At 34.4% G+C, this 12,138-nt stretch overlaps 1 protein-coding gene across 15 annotated transcripts in view; it reads right to left on the reverse strand.

Annotated features, from left to right (window-relative positions):
* GAS2 (growth arrest specific 2) overlaps positions 1–12,138 on the reverse strand; it is a 180,175-nt gene that overhangs the window by 122,754 nt on the left and 45,283 nt on the right. For all 15 annotated transcript variants that reach the window (XM_063671054.1, XM_054438137.2, XM_063671051.1 and 12 more), the window contains one exon: positions 4,027–4,148. In XM_063671054.1, the coding sequence (XP_063527124.1) occupies positions 4,027–4,148 (122 nt within the window). The remainder of the gene's footprint in view (positions 1–4,026; positions 4,149–12,138) is intronic.

Raw genomic sequence — 12,138 nt, forward strand, 5'->3', positions numbered from 1 at the left:
TGAGTGTACACACGTGTAAAAGCAGACTTAATATTGTAACCTTCAGACTATTTATACTCAGTTTGAAAGCCTCATTTTTTCCCATGGGAAATATTCACTGTAATCCTAATTACCTGGGTTGTAGTGAATCCATTATTGTTTAAATTTGTATTTAGATTTAACAACATCAACATGCTTACAATCTCATAAGTTTTTTTTGTTTCTAGACCAAAAATAGACTGAAAAATCTTGAGTTTAACAGAAGTATATTTATGAACAATAGTAGCCATGAAGATATACATACTAACCTTCTGGCTTTTCATCTTTTAAAATTTTACTATAAAAGGCAGAAAAGAAAATGTAGTCATCTTTGCACTTTTCATACAGTAAGGCACAAGTTATTATTGATTTAAGCTGCATATTACTGGCAGTCAGTTGTGAATATATAAATGCTGCCAAGAACAGAGAAGGCAATTCAGTCAAGAGCAACTGTGTCAACTTTTACCTCAGATCAAATTTGATGTATTGAGCAGTGAAAGTGAGGTCATAATTGGTATTTTTTTTCAACTTTTATTTTAGGTTCGGAGGGGACATGTGCAGGATTGTTATATGGGTAAATTGCACCTTGTTGAGGTTGGGTATATAAATGATTTCATCACCCAGATAGTGAGCATAGAACCCAATAGGTAGTTTTTTGACCTTCACCCTCTTCCCACCCTTCCTGCTCAAGTAGGCCCCAGGGTCTTTTGTTCTCCTCTTTGTGTCCATGTGTACTCAGTGTTTAGCTCCCACTTACATGTGAGACCATGTGGCATTTGGTTCTGTTTCTGCATTAACTTGCTTAAGATAATGGCCTTCAGCTGCCCGCATGTTTCTGCAAAGGACATGATTTTGGTTTCTTATGGCTGCAAGGTATTCCATGGTATATAGGGACCATATTTTCTTTATCCAGTCCACCGCTGATGAGTATCTAGGTTGATTTCATGTCTTTGCTATAGTGAATAGTGCTGCTATGAACATACAGGTGCATGTGACTTTTTGGTGAGATCATAAGAAGTATTTTTAAACCTCCACTTGTTCAAGTAACACATTTAAGGTTTTATACTAAAACCTTTATCACAATCAGAAAAAAATTTAGCTTTATATTCAGTTAAAAACTTGCTCAGGTTCACAGAACTATTTCAAGTTTAATAACTTGCTGCAGTTCTACTAACTGAAAAAAATTCTTTTCTTTTTGTTTTATAGTTTTATTATAAAAATTATAATATTGAAATAACTGTTTAAAAGGAAAGTACTTACATAACTTTTGATCCATAAATATTCTCAATATTCCATATTATCATGGAGATTGGGGCAAATGTATACATATTTGCACACAGCAGCTCTCATGCTAAATACAAACATTTATAAAGCATTTATTTTCTCCCTTCCAAGTCCTAATCAGGCCCGACCCTGCTTAGCTTCCGAGATCAGACGAAACTGGGCATGTTCAGGGTGGTATGGCCATAGACTATAAAGTATTTATTTTCTTATAGTTAATCGAAAATACTTACAAGTGTCTCTTATCTTTCACGTAAGGAAAAGAGATTTTATCAAAAAGAGATTTTATCAAGGGCCCTATTTTGTGCAATGCTCTATGGAAGCTATACATACGTAATTATTAATCCTATTTCACAGATAAGGAAAGTACGGCTCAGACATGTCCAATTAATAAATAAAACTAGAACCCAAGCAAAATGCACTTAATGTCAAAGCCTTTGACCTATAGGCTAATGCTTTAGGGTTATCTTACATTGAGTCTTACAATTACAAATCTATTTGGGAATCTTTGCTTCTGTTTTAAAAAAGCAAAGCCTTATAAACAAAGCAAAACCAGAAAACTGCACAACAGCCTTAATAGAGTTGGTTAATCTTTACTACTCTGGAGGATTCAAGGATTCTTAGCACTGAGGCATTGGGCTCTCCATCCTCAACAATAAGCAATACAAGTTTCAGGAACTTCGTAATGTGAAGGTAATGCTTTCAAGAGTCTGGGCACCACAGCTTATTTCCCTCTGTTCATTGCTTTACAGTAAACCTTCTATACAAATTGTCCTCCTATTGGCATTATATTTTTTCATCAGTAGCTGATGTAGAGGCCAGTTACATCACGACGGAAATGAGAGCAGAAGAAAAATTGGTGTCCTAACATTAAGCTTGACACAAAGCATTTTCATAAACAGTCTCCTCACACCTGGGCTACCCATAATGACATAATGAACAAAAATGAGAGAGCATTAAACTTGCAAAGTTGTCTGTGTCAAATTTTTGATTGGTCACTAACTAGCCAATCTTGTACAAATTACTTAGAGTCTTCAACCATCCAATTAAGGAGAAAATTAAAAGAAATTAATGGTTGCCAAACTTTGCTGCACATTAGAATCACCTGGGGAGCTTTTTAAAAATTCTAGTACCCAGGTTTCACCCTGTGGAATTAAATCAGAATGTTCAGGCATGGGATCGAGGTCTCAGTATTATTTTATTTTATTATTACTTTTGAGAAATGGTCTCATTCTGTCTTCTAGGCTGGGGTGCAGTGTTGTGATCTTGGCTCACTGCAACCTCAACCTCCTGGGCTCAATTGAACCCGCCGCCTCAGTTTCCCAAATAGCTGGGGCTACAGGAACACACCACCATTCCCTGCTAACTTTTTTGTGTTTTTCTTACAGATGGTGCTTTGTCTTGTTGCCCAGGTTGACCTCGACTCCGGAGCTCAAGCAATCTGCCTGCCTTGACCCCCGCAAAGTGCTGAGATTACAGTCACGAGCCACCACATCCAGCCCAGCTCTCAGCAATTTTTTTAAAGATGCTCAGGTAATTCCAATGTGCAGCAAAGTTTGGGAGCCACTTAATTAATTAATACCTTCACAGAGCTGCTTTTAAGAAATAAAAAAAATAGAGGGAGGTTTTGTATATTATACAATACTTTACGGAGTAATATAAAATATTTAAAAAATAAATTCAGTGGCAACACACACACACACCCCTTTTATTTTTTCTGTCAGAGTTGCAAAAAAGGCTTAACAGTTGCTTTTTGTCTTAAATTGTCTTCAACATTTTTATTTTATTTTATTTTTAGATAGAGTCTTACTCTGTCACCCAGGCTGGAGTGCAATGGTGTGATCTCTGCTCACCACAACCTTTACTTCCTGGGTTCAAGCGATTCTCCTGCCTCAGCCTCCTGAGTAGCTGGGATTATAGACGTGCGTCATGATGCTGGGCTATTTTTTTTTTTTTTTTTGTTAGTAGAGACGGGTTTTGGCCATGTTGGCCAGACTAGTCTCAAACTCCTGACCTCAAGTGATCTGCCCGCCTCAGCCTCCCAAAGTACTGGGATTACAGGCATGAGCCACCATGCCTGGCCAACATTATTTTAATATTTTTTAAATCTCTTTTCATTCTCTATTAAAAATTAAGTACAATCTCTCTTGTTTTCTTCAAAAACAGTCAAACACTAATACTTTCATCAAGTGTTTATAATCACTAGAAAAGAGTATTAGAATTAATGTGGAGAAAAAAATCTGAGCAGTTAGAAATAAAATAATTTGTCCAAATTTACTTAGTTCAATGGTACTACTTATTTAGAATAAACAAAAAATTACAGTCCAGAAAGTTTGTTCTAGTATTCTGCCATAATATTTTTGAAAACAAAGATCTATTCAGTAAATCTTTCTTGGCTAGATTTGTGCATTGCCTAATGACACAATTATTTCTCTGCTAAGTTTTTAATCAATATTTCAGATTCATTGAGTTTATACACAGTACTCTTTTAATACTATCATTTTTCATTAGCTTTTATTTAATTAGATTCACCAAAAGGATTATACAATTTATGTAATTAGAGTGCAAATAACACGTTACCTAATTAAAAAGAACACTCTGTACTCTGTTGTTAGTATAGACCTTGATGCATCCGTTCACAATAAATTTTTTAATTACACACAATTTATAAGCAATTATAAAAGTAATCTACCACCTAAGAGTGATTTTTGCATTGGGATCTTTTACCTTTGTGGGCTTGTTAGCATCCATACTCTCCTTGAATTTCTCCTGCATAGTTTCTGCAAGTTGACAGAGCAAGGCACCATTGTCCAACTTCTCCATAAAAGTTTCTGCTGTAATCTCCTTCCCTGAAATAACAAAAAGAAGCATTATAAAAGGAAAATCAAATGTCAGATTCACACTAAATAAAATATTTGACACAGTTTTATCACTAAAATTGCTATTCTAGCTGAGTTACATAGCTGGGATAGGAGCTTACCAGAAATAGTCATTTCTTTGGAATTTTCTATCTTCCTTTGGTTGCAAGAATCTCAACGTTTAATATTTTCATAACATAGTGCTAACTGCGTTAACAGTTTTATTTCATATTAAAGGTGGCAAAATGATATCCTGGGTGAAAGAATTCCATCATTTAGTAATCAAGGGGAATGAAAACTAACCAACAAAACTCAAAGAACCAGCTTTACCAGTGATATCACAATTTGGCCTCCATTAATCATTCCATTCTCATCGTCAGTGGCTCATTCAATTACTTTGACCCACAAGGCAGGACATTGTGCAGGACAAGTATTTTTTGTTAGGTGTATGTCTGACTACAAGAACGCCGTAGGTCTCTCGCTCTCTCTCTCTCTCTCAACAGGATTGTACTCTGTCACGCAATCTGGAGTGCAGTGGCAGGATCATAGCTCACTGCAGTTTTGAACTCCTGGGGCTCAAGCAATCCTCCAGCCTCGGCCTCCAAAAGTACTGGGATTACAGTCATGTAGTCTAGGGTGCACCCAGCCAGATCAATTTTCTTTAATTTAAAATAGAGCCATGTATGTATTTTTTAAAAACCACCATTGGGAACTTTAATAACATGGCCAATGTGTAAAACCATATCTCTAGATTCTATTGAAATGGTTTTCCTTATTAAAATAATACAGGTAGGCTGGGCACAGTAGCTCAGGCCTGTAATCCCAGAATTTTGGAAGCCTGAGGTAGGTGGATCGCTTGAGCTCATGAGTTAGAGACCAGCCATGGGCAACATGGTGAAACCACACTTCTACAAAAACACAAAAATTAGCCAGGCATGGTGGTGCGTGCCTGCATGCAGTCCCAGCTACTCGGGAGGCTGAGGTGGGAGGATGGCTTGGGCCTGGGAGGCAGAGGCTGCAGTGAGCTGAGATCGTGCCACTGCACTGCTTTCTTATATACTCTTTCAAAACGTATCTTTCTCAAAGCCCCGTCCTTTTTTTGTTTCCTATTAATCTAAGTTTCAGAATATTCCATTTTCCTGCCTTATTGTTTCTATAAATTATTAGTCAGAAGTCCTACAGATTCAAGCTTCCTTCTATTTCTCATGTCATAACCTTAATAAAAATCTTCATAATGTGATACTTAAACCTCTAGCAACAAGAACAATGGCTATTCTTTGTGTCCTCAACTTCTCTCTCCAATACATACCATGCTCACTGCTAAAATTAAGATGGCTGAATACCGTCCTCACTGAGGCATTCTCCGGATACCCTTATTGCACAATCTCTAATTTTCTCCTTTACCTGGAATATGAAAACTAAGCACTTTAACCAAATATCCAAAGGTCTCCCTGTATTCCTCTAACCCATCTTTCCCATCTAACATCCCTATACCCTGCTCTGTGATCTATCTATAGGCTGCCTTCACAGATTCGCCTTGCAGACCTTTCTATTTCTGCTGCTATGCTTTTGTTCCTGGTATGGCCCCCAACTTCAATGTCCTACCTTCTACCTCCTTGGACAAGTTCTATCTTTAATCAGAGTTCCAGAAAGAGATTCGTCCAGTACACATTGATCTGTTTTCCGTATGTCATACTCATGAATATCCCTTACTCTGGCACTGATCAAACATATTCTATTGTTAGTAGTATGTTTTGTATGCAGTGTTTGTCTTCTCTAGTATGTTATAAACCTTGAGGTATATCTTTTTTATCATTATTTTTTGTATCTCCCACAGAGGTAAACATAATATTATTCACATACTAGGCACCTAGTAAATGTGCTCAGTGAGCATGTGAATGAACAAATGAAGAAATAAACTGCTAGAAAACTTTGAGAAAACATTAATTTTTTTGTGAAACACAATTAAGTTAAAAGCAAAAAAAAAAAAAAGAAATTATTTTAAAGTTTTATACCAAGATGCTCAAGGCTTATCTTTTATCTTAAGAAACACGCATGTAGCTCAATTCCATGAACCTTAAAATAAATATAATCCGGCCGGGTGCGGTGGCTCACTCCTGTAATCCCAGCACTTTGGGAGGCCAAGACAGGCAGATCACCTGAGATCAGGAGTTCAAGACCAACCTGGCTAACTTGGTGAAACCCTGCCTCTACTAAAAATTAAAAAATTAGCCAGGTATGGTGACACATGCCTGTAATCCCAGCTACTTGGGAGGATAAGGCAGGAGAACGGCTTGAACCTGGGAGGCGGAGGTTGCAGTGAGTAGAGATCACACCACTGCACTGCAGCCTGGGCGATAGAGTGACACTCTGTCTCATAAATAAATAAATAAATAAAATCCGACTGGAACAACAGATGAACCATTTAAGTTAAACTCACAATATCTAATATATTTGGATTTCAAGAAACATCTGCTTAAAATGACTTTTTTTTTTTTTTCCATTTTGGGGAGCAGTCTTAGGGAAAAAGAATTACTTTTTAAACAAATGTTCTTTTTCCCCTACTGGGTAGTTCATATTTTAGCCCCCAATTAAAATAATGACTTCTGCAGGTGGAAAAACATCAGTAGCTTTAAATACTCACCGCACAGGTAGCCTGTGCAGAACTTTTATTTCAAAACTGTGTACAGCTCAGTTCAGAAATGAAAGTAGCATGCCCAAAATATAAAACGCCAGCATAACAGAATTTGTATTGTGTATTCATCATATTGGCCTGCATTTTCTCTTTTTTTTCTTTTCTTTTCTTTTTTTTTTTTTTTTTTTTTTTAGCAGAAAGTGACTAGCCACAGGCTGGAGTGCAGTGGTGCGATCTCCTCAGGCTGGAGTGCAGTAGCACGATCTTGGCTCACTGCAACCTCTGCCTCTCAAGTAGTTGTGACTACAGGCATGCACTACCATGCCCAGCCAATTTTTGTATTTTTAGTAGAGACAGGGTTTCACCATGTTGGCCTGGATGGTCTCGATCTCTTGACCTAGTGATCTGCCCGCCTCAGCCTCCCAAAGTGCTGGGATTACAGGCATGAGCCACCACGCCAGGCCACATTTTCTAATAAGAAAATTATTTCACAAAATTACAGAAAGTAAATATTAGAAATAATTCTCTTAATTATAATGTTATTCAAATAAGTTTAAATTTTAAGACAAGATAAACTTTACTCTAAATTGTTGAATTATTTCTTTACAAATTACTTGCAAGATTTTCCACATTTGTAATAGATCTTTATGTATTCTTATTTCATTAAGTTCTATGGCAATTTGAAGATTCCATTCATAATTTTAAGTTATAAGATAGTTACAGTATACTTAAAAGAACACGTAAATCATAAAAAGAAAAAAATGGCTTTCATTAAAAAGCCATTAACAATTTACCAAAAGGTATGATTTTTACTTTTTATGCATTATATCTTTTTAGTTATCCTGTTTTTCATGAATACTTGTAAAAAGAATTTTACATTGAACATCTGTATCTAATGAAAAATATATTAGGTGTCAGCTTTCAATTCTGTATATTTTATAGCTCTGAAAGGTGAGTTTTTTTTGGCAAAAACAGACTATTACATACTTTATAGTTGAAATGTACTACCTCAAATGAAGGAAAAAAACAAGTCTGAGACTTTTTAAAATAACTTCATGTGTAACATATTTTCCTTCCAATGATTAAAAATTATTAAATATATACTTTATGATTATAATCAATGTATGATTGTAAGAAATCAGTTATCATCTTTATATGGGGATGATATATTATCTCATTCTTTATTACATTAATATTAATATTATCAACAGTATTTTCTTCAAAAAAAATACAATATAAAAGTAGCTGAAATTATCCATGGCAAATTCTTAAGAACAGGCTGTGTAGAATTAATTACACTTTCTCAAGTAAAAGTCAAACAAAGGTGAATATCTCTGTTACACAGAATCAGATCTTCTTTAGTTTAAATTGTGCACCTGGTTTAACACATCAGACTACGTGTACTGGAAGCAGTGTAATGTTAGCACCAGAGAATCGTTTCTTCCCTAACCTCAGCATTTCATTGTGGTTGGTGTTTGCAGGGAAACAAAGAATAATAAATGAATACAATTAAATCATGTTAAAGTCCTGACCGGCGCTGGTCCGTAAAGACATTGGTTTGAACATTAATCTAGAGTGTCCTAGTTTAGAAGTAATAGTTTCACTTCCTGAATTTATAATTGCGATATTTGATCTTCACATGATTAATTTAGTCAAGAATGACAACTTGCCAGTAGATCAAAATCAGGAAATTTGATTAAATATTGTGCCTAGTTGCTTTCTGTTAAAACATTATAGCTCAATGGTGGGATATAAACATCTGCCTGAAATCTTTTGCCAGGCAACTATAATCAACATGCATACACATACACATCAGTGTATTCCTCCCAGAAATATGTTTGCCATAACTTTTATAAAGATTTACGTATCAGCCTATAAGTGTTTTAGACTGGGGCCACCTGGAAAAAATAATCCTTTTAATCTTCTAAGTTGCTGAGAAAGAATGTTTTCTTCCCAATAAATTAGCAGTATTAAATTTCTAAAGAATTCTAATAATCATATTTAACAGTTGAGTTCTTATTATATGTCAAGTACTGTTCTAAGCACTTTACATGTATTCATGTATTGAGTCTTCTCAAGAAAACTGTGAAGTGGGTGCTACTATTATATCCATCTTACAGATAATGAAACAGATGTGTAGATTAAGTAACTTGCCTCAGGTCACTTGATTCGAGGGTAGAGGAACTTGGCTCTTTGGCAATTTAGGTTCAGAGTCCATGCTTTTAGCCACTATGCTTGATTGCTTAAATGTTTGCTGAATACACAAATGACTATTTTCCATGACAATGCATTCTCCTCCATGCCGCTGTCTTTCTCTATGCAGAAACACCACAGAAACCTCTTTAGGGGGGAAAAAAAGCTTGGAATTGAAGATTGTGGTGCTGAAAAATGAATAGCAATCCACCTTGTAGATTGGAGAATGGCTAACAATATCATTCAGGCAAGTTCTGGTATTTGGCATGATTCACTGAAGAAGAAAGTTGGTATATTTTTAATCCCTAAAGATGATCCAGATACTATCAAATTCTATTTTCATCCTCACTGTACCTCTCAATACAAATATATTTTTCTAACTGGAGAATTCAAAGTGGTTCATATGCTCTCTTTAACCAAAATTATTCAGTATTTTGAGACTAAAGTTTCAAGTTTGTGAGATAGGAAGCAGTTCATTATATGCAAAATCCCTAGACCAGCACCTGCTTCACACTGATTTTCAAGTGTCTACCCTGAATTTATAACAAAAAAGATCAAGCTGGTTCTGCTACACAAGTCACATACAAAATTAGGATAGCTGCTCTGAAAGGTGTCAACTTGTGAACATGAAGGTGATTCTGTAAACTTTTGAACTAACAGAAGATACCATCTGTCCTAAGGAATTTTTATTGGCTATACCAAGAATGTGAGAACCCTGCAGAATAAGTATCTGGTAAAAGGGCCACAAGAAAAAAGAAAAGCAAGCTGTTCCAAACTCATTAGATAGTGGCTGTATTTGACAGCAGCAACCCTAATAACTAGGTGCTTAAATTTTTAATGCTGAAAATGTTATTTTTTAAGAATAACTGAAAAAAATGAAATGTTACATATTGCTCATATTAAGTGGAAAACAACTGCATTTTCTTTTATATGCATGTACAAAGCTCAAAGAAAGGGAAAATCACCATGACATCAACTGTCAATGCATTTTGTAAATATAAGTAAAATCAATTCAGCACAACTTGATTTTTAATATATCTGATGATTTATTCAAAGTCCCTGCATTATCCAAACACATATGCCTATATCCTAAAGATCTATAAGCTTTAAGAACAATTTTAATTTATTTCATGTTTAACAACTATAATCCTTTCTTTAAAATATACTCTCATGTAATTTATATAGCATTAGACAAATATTAATTGAAAATAAAGGTAAGCCATCATTTTAAATTAAAAATACATGTGAAATAGACAATTTGAGAACACTTATTTTAGTATATAATCAAAGCCAAGCCAATAATATTCTTAAAAAGTCCATCAATAATTATAAAAGTAGTAGAATATGCCTAATGTATTTGAATAATGGGTGGCTGCCATAACCAGAACTGTTAATGTAATAACATGCTGTTTGCTCACAATGACAATTAAAAATTTTCCCAAGATTTATTTATATATGCATTTCATGTTCTAATATACCCTAAGGGCATAGTTAAATAACAAATTGGCAATATTTGGTTCATGAGCAAAAATAACAAAAGATCTAAAATAAAAATGAAATGTGTATATTTAATGTACAATAGGCAACAATGGCTAAAGAAACTTTTTGTAAAGAAAGACGATAAGATCTTCATGACTGTTTTGCTGTCTTTTTTGAATGTTGGTCACAAAACTGCTCCATGGTGCCCAGCCATTATTCAAAAACCTACTAGGACTGCAAAGAGTATTTTGTATAAGATCAATAGATATATCCAAGTATATGTAAATAGTCAGTGAATATTACATGATAATCTTCTCATTAATCAGTGTGTGCTACCCCCTAGAGAAATCCCAGCGACTATAAACCACTTCTGCATTTTAACTAGTTAACATCACAAGATAGCTGGTATTTTACATTCTAATATGTAAATTTCAGGTAGCTTAAAAGTTTGCAGCTGATGCTTTAATCCTATGCCTAGGAATTTAAAATGATATTTATTATTATTAATGATTAAGTAAGTATATTTCCTGGAAATGACAGTATAATACATACATATGTTATATGAATATGAACATTGGTTTATGAACTAACAAAATCACTTCCTTCTCTATCGAATCATTTTTATCCATCAAAATATCAGAATATAAATGGAGTATTATTTAAGGAACCATATTTTTAATAGACAGTTTATATGTAGGATCATAAATATCTGAATTTAGAATATCATTAATACTCCTTTTGAAAAACATAAAAGGAAAAAAATTACATTTTAGACAAGTATACTAGAAATAAGCAGCAAATTTGCACAACAGCAAAACCTAATTAAAATCTTTAATTTAATATGTAATTTCTACCTCACCTAGGAATTCAGAGGAGATACATCAATTCCGAAGCTACTTTCAAGACTTATTATCTTTTCACATTTTTTACTTTTTATCTCTTTCAAGTAGATAAAAAGCAAGACTTGAAAAAGAGCTGCATAATAAAAATCTGCAAATATTTCTGAAGTGACAAAACAGCCAATAATAAATTATTTTAAAATTCACTTTAATTTCTCTATTTCCAAAGTATGTGAATACTAAATGTATCTAAGTATAAGAAAAACATCTTCTAACATAACTTAAATTTATTCTTACCCTCCTTATTATCACCATTCTAGTACACAATGCATTTTTCTACCTCCAAATGTTTTACCACTTTTTAATAATCTCAAGTTATAAGTAGACTTCTCAAGTTGCCATGACAGTATTGACTTGAAGTCTATTATCTATCTACTTTGTATGAATTGAAGTCAATTCAAAGGTCAAACTTTACTGTATCTCGAGATTCTTTTAGGATTCCTTTTCTGAGAAAATTTCATAAACCATCAATTGCATTTGTGTTATAACTACTACCATTAAAAAAGCCTTAATTTGAAAAAAAAAGTCATTCATTTATGTAAATCTTCTCCTTATTTACATATATTAATGACTGTCTCAATACCCCAAACTGCGTCTCAAGAGATGGATTTCCTGAAACTCAGACTTTGGGATCTGGAAAGGACATTAGAGATCATCTACTTCAATCCCTTCATTTTATGGTTGAGGACACTGAGCCCAGAAAAGATAGCTGAGTGACTTTGGGCAAGTTTCCTACCAAGTAGCAGAGCCAGAACCAGAGGCCAGGTCTCCTGAC

Source organism: Pongo pygmaeus, chromosome 9 (assembly GCF_028885625.2).
Source record: "Pongo pygmaeus isolate AG05252 chromosome 9, NHGRI_mPonPyg2-v2.0_pri, whole genome shotgun sequence".
Taxonomy (NCBI): Eukaryota; Metazoa; Chordata; class Mammalia; order Primates; family Hominidae; genus Pongo; species Pongo pygmaeus.